The 17,718-nt window shown below is 38.6% G+C and overlaps 1 protein-coding gene across 3 annotated transcripts in view; it reads left to right on the top strand.

The window, feature by feature from the left end:
• The window catches only part of CGNL1 (cingulin like 1), a 46,244-nt gene that overhangs the window by 8,965 nt on the left and 19,561 nt on the right, over positions 1–17,718 (top strand). For all 3 annotated transcript variants that reach the window (XM_086757612.1, XM_086757611.1, XM_086757613.1), the window contains exons 8-10: positions 1,086–1,298; positions 15,789–15,995; positions 16,317–16,421. In XM_086757612.1, coding sequence (XP_086613738.1) covers positions 1,086–1,298; positions 15,789–15,995; positions 16,317–16,421 — 525 coding nt within the window. The remainder of the gene's footprint in view (positions 1–1,085; positions 1,299–15,788; positions 15,996–16,316; positions 16,422–17,718) is intronic.

Here is a 17,718-nt window from a genome sequence, read left to right as displayed (position 1 = left end):
TAGAGGAGTATCTGGAACGATGGTGACAGTGCTGAAAAACACTACCTATGAGGAACGACTTTAATCTGAATGGAGGAGTGAGGGAAGAGTCAGAAGCACATCTTACAGAACGTTGCTATAATGGAGATAGTGCTCAATTTTTCCTTGTTGTGCGGGGATAGAGTAAGAAATAAGAGACTTAGCTGCAGAGATTTAAAGTGTTGGAAAATTTTCTATCAATGTGGATAATTAAACAGTGGAACATGGCTATCTGGGATGGTAGTAGAATCCCTTTCACTGTAGGCTTTTAAGGACAGAATAGATGATGTGTGTCAGGAGTGGTTTAGATGTACTGATCCTGCTTCAGTGCAGGGAAATGTTAACATTCTTTTTGAAAGTGCAATTATTCACAGCTTGAGAAATACCAAATTAGATAACTCTTGAAGCTGTACATTTTTGATTGTTGCTGTTATTTTATTCTGTGTTTGTGTTAAAGAATGTGTGTATTTATTCTTCAGATTCACTGACTACCCACTTCCTTCCCAGCAACATGGGGAGGGGAAGTCACTTCTAGGGGGAGCATGGTGGGAGGAGGAAGGGTGTAAAGGCATGGACTCAGTTGGGAAGCACTTGTTTTGTCTTCAGTACTTGCAGAAGCAACTTTATTCTTTCCAGCAGAAAAGACAACAAGGAATTATCATTGGGTTAGCTTCTCTTGCAGTACGGGAAACAAAGGTTTTTCTTTGTTCTTATCTACCTCATTGCTACGGATGGTAGGACTGAGGGAGCTGTTAAACTACAACCTTAGTTTGACTCCTGCTTTATTTACAGACAGCATAACATACACCATCAAAATCTTTTCATAGTTTGGCAGCATCAGATATGTTGATCCATTATATAAAAAATCAGCTATATGTTATACTTCTAATAATCTTAGCGGTTAGTATATTTTTAGCTTACTATAAAAGCTGCAAAATATGTGTCAGACATACAAAATGAAGTTGGCCTTGGGGAACTTTACTTTAGGTGCTTTCCTTCTCTGAAACACAAGCAGAACATCCATTGGAGCTGTTTGTCATGCAACTGTGTTTGATTTTGTTATTTAGGAGCTGATGCAAATGAAGCAGGATCTGCAAGAAGTATTAATTGCGAAAGACCAACAAGAAGAGATTTTGAGAAAGAGAGAGAGAGAGCTTACAGCTTTGAAAGGAGCACTGAAAGAAGAAGTATCTAGCCATGACATGGAGATGGATAAACTTAAAGAGCAACATGATAAAGAAGTGCTCAATCTGCAACAGAGCCTGGAGAAAGCAACAGAGGTGAAATAAGTCATTACAATTAATCTCTGCAGGGAAAAGTCCTACCTCTCAGAGATGTCCCATGCTAGGTGCTTTCAGATACCAGTATTTTCTTAGCAAAATAAGTATCTGTTTGGGCTAGGAGATTCTTAGCTGTTGATAGTAAGTTTTATTTCATGCACTTAAGTAATGATTTCATGGTTTGTCAGAGCTGAAGTTGTGGTCCTTTCTTCAAGCAGTTATTTACTATCTTTGCTTCATTGCAAACTTTGAGAGGGAATAAATGGAATTGTAGTACAGAGGAATATTTGCTTGTCTTGGGATAAAGGGAGTCACTGAAACTTTGAGGATGCCCTGAGGAGTGCCAGTGTGCTTTGCCACTGAGGCTGTTGAAATTGCAGTTTTGGAGCTCCTAGCAGTTCTCTGCGGTTCTTTGCAGCCCACTGTTGTTACCTTCAGCTCCTTGTGTCACATCCTGTTCCTTGATTACACTGTCCCACTTTGTCCCTTGAACTTACGACTAGGGGATTTTTGTTTGTTTTATTTTGTGTCCTTTTCATTTCTTTAGCTTATGTTGTTTACTGAATGGTCAAATGAGTGCCAGCACAAGGCAAACAGCAAGGAGTGGGTGTCTGGAAGCAGACAGGAGGAAAACAACTGAAGGAATTCCTCTTCCAGCATCAATGAAGATGGTTGGACTTGATGATCTTAGAGGTCTTTTCCAACCGTAACGATTCCATGATTCTGTAACGATTCTGTGTTCAGCAGGAGGTCTTTGTGAGGAGAATAGGGGCACTCTTCAGATGTGTATATCTGTTACTGTTTTCCAAACTATGACCTTTGTGAAGTTGTCTTTGCAGAGACAGCAGCTAGGAATTTACTGAAAGATTTTTTGTAAGAGAACAGTTCTCATAAAATTTTGAGTGTTATTTTTACAATGCAAGTTATTTGTGTCTCTTCTGTATCCCCTTCCCTCATTTTACTTCTGTCAAATATTTGAGAAAATTTCTAAAGGCAAACTGTGTTTGACCAATGGAAGTCAAAATTGTAGGCTTAGTTTTCTGCTTAGAAATTTCCATGTTAATTTGTCTTTTACCCACACCTCATTGGTGTTAGGTGAGTTGCAGTTATCCCACTAGTCGTGGCTGAAAACGTAATGTAAAACTAAATTAAAAATAAGCTGGAAACTTGAAAGAAGTTTCCAAAGTTTTACATGCTTGATGAGCAAAATAGGAGGACATGGGTAGGTTCTGCCCCTCTGCTCTGCTCTGGTGAGACCCCACCTGCAGCACTGCGTCCAGTTCTGGAGCCCCCAACATCAGAAGGATGTGGGAGCTGTTGGAGTGAGTCCAGAGGAGGCCACGCAGATGATCAGAGGGCTGGAGCAGCTCTCCTGTGAGGCCAGGCTGAGAGAGCTGGGGCTGTTCAGCCTGGAGAAGAGGAGGCTCCCGGGAGACCTGAGAGCGGCCTCCCGGTGCCTAAAGGGGGCTGCAGGAAAGGTGGGGAGAAACTCTTCAGTAGGGCCTGTTGTGACAGGATGAGGGGTGATGGTTTCAAAATAGAGGGAGGTAGATTTAGATTGGATATTAGGAAAAAATTTCTTACACTGAGGGTGGTGGAGCACTGGCCCAGGCTGCCCAGAGAGGCGGTGGATGCCCCACTCCTGGAAACATTCCAGGCCAGGTTGGCCGGGGCTCTGAGCAACCTGATCTGGTTGGAGATGTCCCTGCTCCTGGCAGGGGGTTGGACTGGATGGGCTTTGAAGGTCCCTGCCAACCCAAACCATGCTGTGATTCTATGCTGGATAGCTATCGTATGACTGAATTCTGATAAAGAGTATTCTTCTAAAGAATTTTTTTAAAATGTGCAGTTTTCTTCAGTGGTTAGAAAAGTTTCTATGCACTGGTTTGTTTATGCAGCCTAGGACTTCTACTTGAGATTGTTTGGCTTCGCTTAAATTTGTTGTTTCTCTTTGTTTACCTCATCGTGAAGATATTTGACTGATCTGAGCTGCTTAAACTGAATTTATTTTTTTTTCTTTGAGAGAAAAGTAGAACATTTAAATTATCATTTTTTATTATACAGTAATTGTAGTGACAGCTTAACCTCAGTGAACCATCTTTCAAAGTTACTGCTTGGTAATTTACTGTATTTCAATTATGGAGCTGTAATTACGACTGACAAGAAATGAAAGAGTAGTCTGTTTGGCATAACAATAACAGTCTGGGAAATGGCTCTATGACTGGGTTGCTGTGGCTGAGAGATAGTTATAAATAGCATTTATTTACTTGAATGACATAGTCTATCTAATAGCAATTTTAATAAGATATTCAAAAGTGAAAATTAATTAATGTTGCTCTGAGCACCAGTTCTGCTCCTCCAGTTTTACATCAAGTGATTTTCATTAGGGTTTTTTTTTTTTGTTGTTGTTTTGAGTAAAACTTTTCTCATGCTTAATTGGAAGGTAAGTTTTTGTGTGTGTTTTTAATTTTTTTTTTTTTTTTTTTTCCTTTAAAGTCTCTCCGGTATTAGTAGCCGTAACGATTTTTTGAAGCCCAGCATTATCTGTATGCCCACTGGCTTAGATTAGTTGTTGAGTTTGATAGATCATCTGTCAGGAAAGTGCAGCCAGTCTCTTCAGGGAGTTAGATGAGTGATCTGCTGTGAGCTAAATATGATGTTAATAATTGGTCTTAATTGGCATATCCCACAGTGTCTGTAAAAGTCTTATTTTGTACAGTTGAAGCTGCTTGACATTTTACAATTTTTTTCATATTACTGCAGACGGGAAGGATTTATATTGGATGGTGGGATACAAGAAATTTACATCAAAGACTGGTGTAGAGGGCCATTATGTTGTATTTAATAAGGAAAACAAGTATGTAAGTACTGTAACAGGAGGTTATCGTACAGAAAATGTGATACTGATGTTTGATAGATCAGGCTGTATCAGAGTTTGTATGTTGTCAGTTCTTACGTTGTTTCTATATCGTCCAAATTAGTACATGGAATAAAGGTGTTTTGTGAGACGTGTTGGGCTAAAAGGGAGGTTTTTGCAGGGAGAAAGGAAGTAATTTTTGTGCCAGTGCCAAACCAATAGAATTTTTCAGCGGCTGGAGACGTCAGATAGATGGGCAAGCAATGTACAGTGCATTTAGTCTGTGTGATTTGAATGGCACGTAGATCTCTTGAAATCGTGTTAGAAACATGCTCACGGTTATCTGATAGGGGAACAGCACGGTTATTTGTCATATGTGATTCTGTTGTCACGCTTGCTGATGTGACAGCAGACTGGGGTTTTTCTGGTTTTTGAAATAGAGATTGTTATATAAAGCCACAGATATTAAGATGCTATTTTTCTTTGCTATGGTTTACCTTTTTAACTCATTTTTGTGTTAGATCTTTTGCTTGTGGTGGTCTTGAGATAGCTGTGATTTTTTTGTAACTTCATTGCTTGTTTGTTAAGACTGAGACCAGACATTTCCAATTAACAGCAGTAAAAGTTTACTCTTCTGTAACATACCTCTGTGAGGTAATGATTACCTTTAATTTAATAATAAATTTTAAAATGAATGTCTTTCTAATTAAAAATTGATTTCTCTGTCACCACAAGTGCTAGAGCAGAACTATGAATCCCCTCCTGGTTTCACTGTAGTACAAAAATTGGTATTCTTTAATTTGACCCCACAACACAACAGGCCATAATTGTACTACTGGACCATGAGTTCTCTGTCATTGTAGATGATGTGCCACTGTTTCAGTAAAATTTGGAAATAGCTTTTGGAAAGTAATACTGTAGGGAAAAGGTTTCAGCAACCTTTCCAGTTCAAATGTAGTACCATGCAAATTCCACTGAAATTCTGGTGGCTCGGAAGTGCAGTTGCAAACAGCACAGCACTACCAAATTTCTGTCTGTTTTGAGGAGCAGTCTGCACAAATAATGTTCAGAAAAAGTTGTAATCATCGCATGAAGAGGCTTATCTAAGCCTGACCTTCACCTATTTATTGAGGGTTCATCGTACTTCTGATCTCATCCTCAAAATGATAAGACAGACACAGGGTTTAGAAGCGGATTCATTTATCAACACATTGAAGATTGCAATGTGAGCTTTAATTGACATGTATGTGTTAAGACATGTGATATGATTAATGAGAAGAAGGAATTTTACCAGAGCAAGCTGTAGGAACAGCAAAATACAGTGATTACCTTCTGCACATGTTATGAACTAAAAGAGTGCTCCTTTAAAATAGGAAAATAATATAAAATTTTGAGCACTGTAGGTGAGAAGCAGCTTTGGCTTTGTTTTTGGTTTTTTCCCCATCTGTATGAAGTAATTATGAATTTAGGTGAATCTAGCACAGAGCAGTAAATAACTTTGAAATGAAAGTGAATATTGAAGCTTTTTCTACCTGACCTGATAATATGATTTTTCTTCTTCAAAGCTAATAAAAGTCTCTCACATAGAGCAGAAGGTTAACAAAAACTAGTTTAAGCGTTATAAATGGTACTGACATGTGCCGTGTATGCCTTTCTCATAGAAATGGCTTGGCATATACAGTTTAAATATAAAATGAGACGTAACTAAATTTTGCGTATTCTGAGGAGCTAGTTGGAATAATGCTGTACAAACACCACACAGTGGTTACCCGAGTTACTGAGGGTAAAGTGAAGACATAACTGATTGTGAAGATCGCAGAAAATCTAGGAGACAGGTTGGATTTGTTTTGCTATAAGTGTCTGCTCTGTGCATGGAAATGAAGTTGTTTGGCACTACCATCGTGCGTGTTTTTAGGCACCCGTTAAATGAAATATCGAACAAATTATGGAATATTAGCTGTGTTGTCCACAAGAATAATAAACATGCCTCTAAAGCACACTGAAGATGTAACTTGGTGACTTTGGTGCTAAAGTAAGCTTTTTAAGTTCCGACTCCTCTGGTCTTTCATTTCTATGCAATTTACTCCTCCATTTATTTAGCGGGACGTGTGTGTGTTTGGATACAGACAGTACCATGAAACTACAAGCGAGTGGTTTTTATACTGTATGTAGAGTTAGGAAAGCCTCTGAGCAAAACTGTCCTGCAAAGTTCTATTTCAGTCAGTTTGGACTACATCTAAACAAGACCAAAAAAAAAGAAAAAAAAATATCTGTTTTCTCTGTAATAGTCATTTCACCATTGTGAGCCTTATTCAGCCAGGACTGTTTCAGTCACTCTGGGTTGAGAAGAGGAGTTGTTTGTTTGTGGGTTTTCTTTGTTTGTGAAAGTTGGCAAGAGCCTATGCAGTCAGATACTTCTCTGACTCTACTAGGGAGGATCTCCACTCTTAGCAGCAGAAGACAGTGTATGTATGTTCAGGTGGTTTGTCCCGTTTGTGTGGGTGAGGGAAGTGTTTGGCTGTGTAAGCCCATTCAGTAGGGTACAATGTGAACACAGAACTGGTTAATATTTTACTCTAGTCTTTGCACCAACTTCTGACCTTGAAAAAACTGTTAGCATAAGCCAGTCTGAGTATGTCATGATACATAGCTAGGAGGATAATATGACCTTGATATAGCTACTGGTTGAGAGGTTAATACTTTCCTGGCTCTGGATTTTGTAACTGTGTAAATGTTAGGTCATGCCTATATTGGGAAACTTTGTTTAATGGGCTCTATGTAAAAAAAGGGATGCGTTCTCAATTTTAAAATGTAGGCATTTAAATCTTTCATTACATCTCATAAATAAAAAACTAAATAGTTTTGGAAATAATATGATATGATACCATTTAGATCAGTGAAAATGGCCTTGCAAGAAAACAAGTCTTGTCTCTAAACTGTCACAAGTGAATAATTTTTAACCAGTTAATAGAATGGTTCTAACTGAAATGGAAGGAAGGACAGTCTGACTGGGTTTTGAATTTGTGCACTTGCTATACCAAATAATCTCTTGAAGTACAGCTGAGGATCCAAGCTGGTTGCAGCATAAGAGAGGAAAACACACTGACCCTTTTAATAGGTAACTAATAATAGTTAACTTCAAAGGCATAGCCATGTGTTCAAGTCGGCTAGGGCTCACTTTGAAATGATGGGATGAATTAATATAATCAGCGTAAGACAGAAAAACAGTTAGCAAAGCCATTTAGGCCACTTAGCCTCTCTTCCAGAAGCTTGGTGGTGATTTATTTTTTGAGGGGGGGAAGAGAGAGGAGGGTGGGGTGGTAGTCTAACATTCAGTTTTGCTTTTAAGGAATTTTCACATTCCTTTTTTTGAGATTTTATTATCCATGCTATCCCATGTTACTGTGTTATTCATCCCAGGACTTCAGCTGCTTTAAGTAGTGTCTGAGGTTAGAAGAATTGCCTAAAGGTACACAGTGGGGAAAAATACCGGAACTACAAACAGAACTACAAACAGAAATAAAGACCTGTTATTTCCATTCATGAGCTTTAAGAACTAGATGACTATACCTGAATAATATTGAGTTCAGAAGCTCTCTTTACTGAAGAGCTAATAAGTATTACAATTAAAGGGCTGTCCTATGTTGAGACTCGCTATGTTTGTCTTTTTTTTTTCTTGGGTGTCAGTCTTTGGATGTAGGTTGGTTTTATTTTTTTCTTTCTTTGGAAATCACCTGCATGTTACCTAGGGAAATGCTTATATGCAAGGAGAGGAGAAGACAATAGAAAGGGGTTTGATATCTCCATCACTGCTACCCCCTCAGGATCATCTGAGGGAGCTGGGTAGATCTGAACCCCTGAAGCCACATGAAACTTTCTACATGTAGTTCAAGAAGTTAAACAACTAGTCCAGCATCAGCCTACAAAGGCAGCACATGAGACCTTAGAGTTGATTTCAGAAGACGGTATCTTCCTTAATGTCTTAAGTGTACCGCACCAGGAACAGAATGAAGTGAGCAGACACAGCATTCCCTTTTTTTCAGAAGGTTTTGGAAGATTATCTTGTCACTTACTTTGATTCCACAAGTATGAATATGGAAAGAATACTTGAAAGTCTGTTACTTCAATTAAAAATATTCTATTTGTGCTGCAGCTCATTTTGCATGGAGATTTGTTCTTTAGATTTGTACTTCAAGTATGGCAATTGAAGAACAAACAGTTAATGGGTTGAATTCAATTTTACTCAGCTGAACTTGATTTTGAAAGGAAATGTAGAGGTTTTTAGAAAAATTGGCTGAGTTGTGCCTAATAAACATTGAATCTAGCCAAAATTTAACAGTTCTAACAAGCTGTGAATGAGATCCTTAGCTTCCCCTCCCTTTAGCTCTTCCTGCGTTTTGTAAAAGGGCTCTAAAGGTCTCGTACTGTGCAGGGGAATTTCACCAGCTGAAACACTGAAGTCAGCCAAAACCATTTTTTAGTGATCAGTTACACAACCACTCTCGTGCCTTTGCCAGTGTTGAGGGTGTGGTAAAAAAAAAAAAAAAGGTGTGGAGCCTCCGAACATTTTCTGCATTCCTATCCAAGAGACTTTTTGCTGTATTCAGGTTGAAATAGAATATTTCATTTGCTTCTCAAGGACCCTGTCTGTGTGTTCTGTCCAGTTTCTTTGAGTTTACACAATAATGGCTGGTGGAATGATTTTTATGTCTTTTGTGCTAACTGAGCTTCATCTCTGATTCTTCAAATCTGTTTACAGCTTGCACCAAGTTGTGAGTGGAATAGTATATAAACATATTTGTTTTACCAAGATTTCTGCAACAAGGGAGTTGGAACAATATTCATTGCTTTATTTAAACTTGGTCTTGACTAATTATAATGTATTTTAAAATATTTCTGGACTCATATACCCAGGGACATAAACCCAAACTTTATTAGATTCATTTCTTGTTAGGCAAAACATTTGAAAGGAGCAGGATGAGAAGTGAGGGAATTGCATGTCACTGCTGAAGTTCCCTTACGGAGAGTAACTCCCTTACGCCCAAAACTGGAAACTAAATGCTGCGTATGTATGCGCTCCCGCAGCTGTGACTGCGTGAGCTTAGGTGAGCAGGCCTGCGCTAGGTAAAACTTTATAAATCAGCTGTACGTACCCAAGCAAACAGCACGTGCATTCTCTCCCTCTCTTCGCCAGTCTGTTACGAGTTAAAAGTAGCTTTGTACTCACTTAAACATAATGTTAGGATATTTCATTTATCAATATTTTCCAGACTTTAGTCTGTTCCTGCACTCAGTACATACTGTTAAAAACGTCTTTTGAAGAAAGAATTACATTGATTATTTCACAAACTTTAATTTCTTTCCTCAGCATAGCTGCAAGCACGAGTAGTGTTATTCCCTATATTAAGTATAGGAAAGTTAAGAGGTAGAGACACTACTGTCAAAACAATCAATTAGTAGTGCATATTCAAATTGAAGTGCGTAGGTTAACATAATGTTAACCATTATGTAGTCCTTGATATATTCGTGGTACAATTTTTCCTGACTTCAGTTGCGCTGTGCACGCAAGACTTTGGAAACCACACCCTAGCTCGTGTCTCAAATCAAGCACCAAGGAATTAAGGACCATGCAGTTATTGATCCCCTCTGGAAAGTTCTGGTTGAGTGACTTGCCTCAGGAGCTCTTTGGCAGAGACAAGAATAGAGTCCAGGTTCTCTTGGGCTGTATTTGGGTTCCTTAGCTGTGAAACTGTTCGTTCTCTTCCTCCCTCACTCATTTCTGCAGCACTCCTATATGTCTGCACCAACAGCCCGCTGTAAACTCTTGACTTGTTCTCAGGCTGATTGAGTGAGTACTCCTTTGAGCTTCAAAATTAAAATGTATTATTTTCCTCCATGAATGATCTTTTTTTTTTTTTTGGTGGTCAGAAACAGATTTTCTGCAGTGGATCTTTCTTTCAGGATTTGACAACTTGTTTTATTAATGATGGTTCGAGTCCACTGCTGGGCTAGTAAGGAAAGCTACTGCATGTGCAGTATGGGACGATGACAATGTCAGAATGCAGAAGCTTATCTTCAGGCAGTCACAGAGGACCTTGTTTTGTGGGCCCTCAGCACTACAGCTGTTTTCTTTTTTCTAGACAGACTTCTTAATCTCTGTGGTTTAAGTCTGCTAAGGCTTGCTTATTCTTAAGTCATTAGTTTAAACATGATAAAATTTGAGAAAGCATAATAAAATATTTAATGTATTCAACAATAATTATGAGAAAAAGGTCTGACTGTGTTTAAGAAGTCTGCAAGGATGTGGTTATTAAGAGGAAGGTATTGTTCCTTCAGAGATTGAAGAGATGGAAATCTGGATGTGAAACAGGCTAAAGATAGGGAATAGAAGGCACTGAATGCTCTGGAATACAGAGCGAGGACAGACAGACTGAAAGGAAAGAGAGCAAGTGCAGGCAAACAAACATAACAAGGAAAATGCTATAGGGCTTATACCTCACATAAATATAATTCCATAATATAATGTACCAAAAAGTTGGTTTATGAAAACATACTGCCACAACTAGCACATAGGAGTAAAAAGAAAGAAGCGTGTTTTATATGTCATAGGGAAGAAATTGCAGCCTTGGAATTGAGAAATGTTAATTTTAAAATCCAAAGAGCCCCATTCAATGCTTGATACACATTTTTTTTTTTTTCTCTGTTTTGGGGGGGTTTGGGTTTTTTGTGGTTTCGTTTGGCTTGGGTTTTTTTTTGTATGACAAATATGTCTGAATATACAGTATTTCAGTCCAGCTTTTGTCTTCAAGAATCTTGTTTAACCAGTTTTGTCTGTTATGTGCGCAGTATGTGTTTCTGTACGTAATCTCATTTCAAGTGTCTGAAGAGGCTGATCCACCATTCTGTGAACTAGAGACCATGTTATATTAACAACATGTCTGTTAATGTTTCATATTCAACTTAAATCATTACTTTGTGACCTTTACCCAGTCTGTTACCATGGGTTAAATTTATATAAACTTAGTTAAAATGCTTGCCAAAACTTTACCAACGTCCCCAAATGTGAAATGTAGCAATGTATGGGTACCAACAGGAGTCGTTAATTGATGTAGTGTCATTAAGCCTTAAGAACCTTTTGTTAACTCACGCTGTTTATGGACAGCACTCTTACAAATAAGTCAGGTGTGGACTGAAGGATTTGGATCCACAGCACAGTCTGTACGTGTGAGTTCTCCCTGTCTGGCTTTTTTTCCTCATTTGTACTTACTAGCCCTGTAGTGTTCAGTTATCCTTCTGCTTTCGTCCTCATCGCTTTAACCCACTCTAATTCAGTGCTTTTGCAAACAGCTTTCAACTCCTTTTTTCAATGTGTGAGTCAGTCACTGAATTTTAAATGAAAGCTGTGCCTTCTTGCTCATGTAGACGGAACCGAAGAGAATAGGATTACTGCTCTCAGTGCCATCTGTTGTACAGTTTAAACTGTCTATGCTGTTGCCACTTCCAGTTTTAACCTATTGAAGTGCAGTAATTGGATTCAAAATTTATCAGTGTACATAGTAATTTCTCTGTAATTTTAGCGCATGGTTTTTGTATCTTCTACTGGTATGTTTTGTTTTGCACAGATTACAGTGGGCCATCTCTAACGACAGAGTGGCAAATTTAACGTATGGTCTCTGCATGAGTAATATTGCCTTCTAGTCCTTGGGGCTGGTGGAGTGCTCTGCCTGTGTGGTGGAGTTCCGTAGTCAAAGGACACAACAATCCTGTTCTGCTTCAGCAGTGTCCATGTACGATTTGATAGCTGCTGGCCTGAATCTTAAGTAACTCTTCAATATATGGATAGGGATTTTGTTCCGCTGGGTTCTCCCCTAATGGTGTGGCGATGAGGTCTGTCAGAACTACATTTCAGTGCTTGTTTCCTTTGCGTGTCCTTTCTAATGATACCTAGGCTCTCTTCTGTCATTTTCACCTGTCTTCCCAGGAGAAGACCTCGAGGGGAGGCAGAAGGTGATGTGGGGTGGCAGATAAGACTAATGGTGGAGAATAGAAGGGAAGAGGCGTGGAGTTTTTTGAGACCCTCGCTTTCTGTGACAATATGCTACAGGATAGGTGTGACCTGTATTGCCAAAAGCTATTATAATCCAGAAGCTTCGTTTATGCCAGTGAAGAGCTCTGCATGCAATTCTCATTACGCTGGGGATAAATGAATATAGGCTTTTTTTCTCTCTAAACCCAGCTGTGGCATTTGACTCTTCTGGAGAAGTGATGCTATGTATACATTTTCTACTCAAAGAACATCTAAATTGTGTTTGTGTGCTTTGGCTCTCTTTAAATTTCAGTATCAAATTGAAGATACATGTATATTGTTTTTTTTTTTTTTTTTAATATCGTCCTGAATGATACCCTGAAGGGGATCTTCTGTGCCTTATGTGGATAGTATGGGTACGTAAGGTAAACTGATAGGATAGATACTTCTGTGTTGTTTCTCAATCTTATCTGAAACAATTGAAAAAATGTTGAAACAGTAGTGTACAGTGAAATGTGCATTGTGTAGAAAATTTCTCCTACTCTCAGTGGAAGATAGGTAAGAAAAATGCCCACTCTCCAACCACAATACGGGGAGTAACGCTCCCCAAAACTAAGAGAGTTTTCCTACCGTCTGGAAAAACCCTGTGTGTGCGTGAGTGCATATATTTATTGTTGGTGTTTTTTTAAGACATACCCCATCCAGGTGAAAAAAGGGAATTTTGTACTTAACATGTTAAGAGAATTTGTTTGGGAACAGTTCATTCCTGTGAAGGCGTAACTCTTGTAATGATGCCAAAGTCATTGGAGACCTGTGGAGATCTGGTTAAGCGCTGGTCACTCAGCAGCTGGAACTTTAGGCAGGTTTTATTTATATAGACAATTTATTTCCAAGACTTTAAATTAGGTTAAAAAAGATAATACTTGGAACTTGCTCTTTATACTTCTCTACCTTTTATGTATATTCACCTCGCATCTTGCTAACTTGCTGAAATACATAGTGAAAAAGGAGAATACCAGTTTAGTTTAATTTTAGTGGCTGGAACAATGTCCTAAGATACATACAGCAAAAGGCAGGCTGGAGCAGATCTCCAGGTAGGACTGCACCACTGTAAGCTGAACTTAATTTTGAACCTGTTAGATTAAATATGTGTGTGTCTATATATGTATTTACGTGTGTATTTAGGTATGTAGATCTGGTGGGGTGGTTTGGTTGTTTGCTTTGGGGGGGGTGTGTGTGTGTGTAGCTCTAAGTAAATAATGCTTCCCGTGTTGGGAAAACAGAGCAGGCCACGGGAGGTGAGGTGGTGGAATCTTCAGGTACGGCATGAGTCTGCTGCAGTCCTCTGGCTCTGCAGCCTTGTGTAGGCGGTTGGGTGAAAAAGAACAGACAAATCAGCATTCCTTTCCCTGAACTCCCCAGCGCGCCTCAGCTGCTTTCACTCAGCTCCAGAAAGGGGAAATGAGACAAAAAGGAGCCACTGGTGGAGTGCTTGCTAATTAGTAAAACTTTGCTGTATGCAAAAAGCAAAATTAAAGGAGTACATTGAAATTTCAGTATATGAGAACTTAAAGCATCCACAGAGATTTATTTTGGAGCTTTTAGCTAGTCATGTACTTAGAAGAACAAGTTTTTTCAGTATTTTCAAAAGACCAGAACTTGTCAGCCTGCTTATGCTGCCAGTTTTTGTATAGTAAGTTCATTGACCCTGTAGACAGTCTGAGTGTTTTGTGAGTTACCGCTTTATCAAACTAATTTGCATGATTTTAAAGCTATTGCTTGCTAGAAAACCATCTAGGACACACTTTGTAAACACCCTTTTGTATAACTCTATTTATTCCTTCTGTGGATGGAGTTGGGAAAATCAGGAGCTGCAATCAAAAATAGCGTAACTGAAAAGTGATTTTCATACTGTCCTAAAATATTTCACAAAATGGGCTCTTACCAAAGTACTCTGTAGGATTTCTTTTGTTTTCACCCAGATAAACATTATTTCACATAGCAAAAATGCTATGGTTCAGTAATTAATGTGTAATTACCTATTGTCACCAGATAACATAGAGGGCAGTGGTTGAAATGGTTTCAAAAAGGATTACGGAAATTTGTGGATGATACATGCATAGAGGAAAAACAGTGAGAGCTGGGAGTGTGTGACAGGGAAAGGCTTGCCCCATAGATCTTCCTCTTTTTGTCCATAACCATCAGCTATGGCCACTGGAGAGAATACTGGTCTAGACCGGTCGTGTGTCTGTTCTGATGCTCATACTGTAGTTCGAGGTCTCAGTGTAGAGGGCAGTGGGCCTGAACCAGGTCTTTGTACAGAGTATTGCTTTGTATCACACCCTAAATGTCCAAGAGAAGAACCACAAATTAGATCTTGGATTCTTTTATGTTCTTTGGAGGAGATTCTGACTGACGAGTCAATGAAGAGCAAAGATTACATCCTTCCAGCTCATCACTCCGCAGAAATACATGTTTACAAGTACCTACCTGGTCTGTGTTACAGTATAACGGTATAGAGAGTGGAACGATATGGACACATACTTCCACTCGTGGTTTCCACAATAAATGGTAGGGTGTTTTAGAGACGGTAAGTGGTGAGGCTAAGGAGATTATTAGCTCTGAAAAGTTATATGCTGCAGCCAGTTGCCCTGTCAAAAAAAAAAAAAAAAAATCTATCACCAGGTGATAAATTGTGATGAGTAGTTTATTATAATTTGTCTTTGTGCTGTATATTGATTTGAGTTTTTGAAAAAAATACAAAGTGTATCTGTTTGAATACAAGTTGAACTCTGTAGCTAAACTCCTTCCATCCCCAAGCAGTAACTGAAAACCAAGCAGAACCTGTAGGGAATAAATGCAGCCCCACGTGTGGGCTGTATGATACGCAGGCAGAGTGGCACCAGTACACTGTGAGGTACTTTGGTCTCTGCTGTGCTGGCACAGTACTTTGTGGGACCAGGTTTTGAAATGGGTTGGGGCTTTTTTCAAGATCTCTTTATATTAATCTGTATATCTCTGTGTTTGTAATCTCTTTATATTTTCTGTGTGTGTATGTATTACAGTTGATCCCGTTGCCTGGGTTGATTTACTCTGCAGCCCCACAGATAGCTGCATGGATGCAGTGTTGTGTGTTAGTGCTTGGAATAAGCTGTGGGGTGAGACTGCTTACATCTTGTGTTGCTGTGGAAGACACTCTTCATCAAGTTGTTATTCCTTAAAAGACCATATGGCTTTTGATGTCTGAGTTTTTTAGGTTACTTGGAACTACCCAACAATGTGATTGGATAATTAAAATATTTTAGGGCAATAAAGAGGAAGATGTTAAGGTGAAAATATGTGATCGCAGGCTTGAGACTGTTCAGTTGTTGTGTGTTACTTTAGCATGTAGGTATGCTGGAGGAAAAAAAAATGCTCCTTGTGTGTTCTCCCACAGCAATATGAACAATAAAAATTCATATTTGTAGTGCATACAGACTTTAAGTTAAATTCTGTGTTGATATTTTAATGTTAGATACTAGCTGTATTTGCTGTGGTGCTATATGAAACTTCTGTTGGAAAACAGTATCAGTTACGTTTCAAACGTGACATAATTTGTTTTCCCCAGACTGCTGCTGTCCTTGCCAGTGAAAGAAATGCTGCACAAGAGATGCGAAACAGTGTAGAAAATCAAGTCAAAGAGCTGACTGAGGAAAATGAACAATTAAAGAGAACAGTTGATGAGCTGGAGAGTAAAATTGAAGAGCTGCACAAAGAAATTGATAATATGAAAGGGGAAGAAATTTCAGTGAAGGAAAAAATAAAAAGATACGAGGTGAGTCAAGAAAACAAGACCCTTAAGAGTCTCCTTCCTGTTTGCAAAGGATATATCGTGGAACAAAAACTGACAAAGAGGAGGACGGGCAGTGTCACTGGGAAGGCTCAGCAAAACCAGCATGTTGTCAAGAAGCAGAATGCAGTTTGCTGACATGTACAGGAGAGATTTCCTCAGGGAAAACCAGTGTAAAAGCAAGTCCCAGCTTGGAGCTGGGGAGGTCAGGGACAGGCCAGAGTGGACGTACTTTATAGCTCAGCTCACTTGTTGGGTTAAAGGCCTTGCCACTATTTCTAAATGTGTTGAATCGTATTGTTGCAGGAAGAGAAGCAGCAATTAAAAGACGCTCTGGAACAGGCTGAAAAGGAGGCAAAAGAATTGGTAGAACTAAAAGGGTCTTTGGAAAGCCAGCTAGAAGAAATGCAGGTAAGAACAGGAGCAATTTGCAATATTTAAATTTTAAATTTCCTGTTTGTTTACCTAGGTCACCATTGCTTTCTGCAGAGCAACATCTCGTTCTTTTTGAAGTACACTTTGTTTTGAAGTCTAGACCTCACTACAATGTTCAAATGTTTCCTGACTGCATAGCATCATCTAATTAAAAGCATTTTCTTGCTGGATTTTTTTTTTTTTTTTTACTTCTATGGATCTAGCAAAATTTCAGGGAGATGAGTCACAAAATAAACTGCTTCAGGTTTTATAAATCTGTTTTATTATTTCGAATGATCATTCGGCTCTGGTTGTGTGTAGGTATTTACACGTAAAAGAATGAAAAGCTGTACTTGGATTTAAATAAAAATATTGGTAGTAGACAAATATCAGGAAATTAGCTTCTCTTCTTATTTTTTTATGAACAGTCTTATTTGCACATATTGCATGGAACTGGTGTATTTCATCACAAATCCAGAGAAGTTTAAGACACATCACTAGGACTTGCAGCCTTTTAAACTATGTGTGAAGTTCTCTTTCCACCTTACTCCTCTAGTCTGCTCAGCATCCAGGGAAGGATATGCTTTCTCCCAGATTAGCCCAGAAATTAATCATATGGAGAGCGCATACTTCAGAGCAGTGGAGAGGGATGTGTATGAGTGTTAAAACTCTTCTTACTGATGTCATATTCTGTATGTGGAAAAGTTGCAAACCTCTTCTTTCCTCATTGCAATTCACCTTTCACATCTACTGAAGAAGCATCTATTCCTACAGTAGCAGATAGTGTAGAATTCTCTTGGTTTTGCCTCTAGAAGCGAAGTTTTTAAGTGATTCTGTCAAACAAGTCAGACTCAAAAGTGATGTATGTTATGTGTACGTTGCTAGCGACCCTTTTTTAATTGAATAGATGTTCTTCCTTGTTGTCTTCAACACAAATTTTACATTACTGTTCTGAAAATCTGGAAATGAAACTGGTCTATAAGTGGATTATAAACCAAGGGAAGATTGTTCTCATGGTTCAGTTAATTATGGTAAAAAGTACAAAATAACAACGAGAAAACACTACTATGTCTTTAAAATGGAACGTGCTTCAAGAATATAAGGTTTTAACGGAATGGGTAAGGAAGTTTTGTTTCTACAAAATGATATTTTTAAGCTGACATTCCTGTAACTACATCACTAAGTGTTTCATGCAAGGCTTTTGGTCAGGTTTTTTGTTGCTTTTTGTTTGTTTTTTTTTTTTAATATATGTTTATCTCTTCTTCCTCATTCATTCACCAAATTTGCTTGTTTC

Source organism: Chlamydotis macqueenii, chromosome 12 (genome assembly GCF_036417535.1).
Source record: "Chlamydotis macqueenii isolate bChlMac1 chromosome 12, bChlMac1.mat, whole genome shotgun sequence".
NCBI classification, from domain to species: domain Eukaryota; kingdom Metazoa; phylum Chordata; class Aves; order Otidiformes; family Otididae; genus Chlamydotis; species Chlamydotis macqueenii.
Note: the sequence above shows the minus strand (reverse complement) of the source record. Positions and strands in the feature narration are given on the sequence as shown.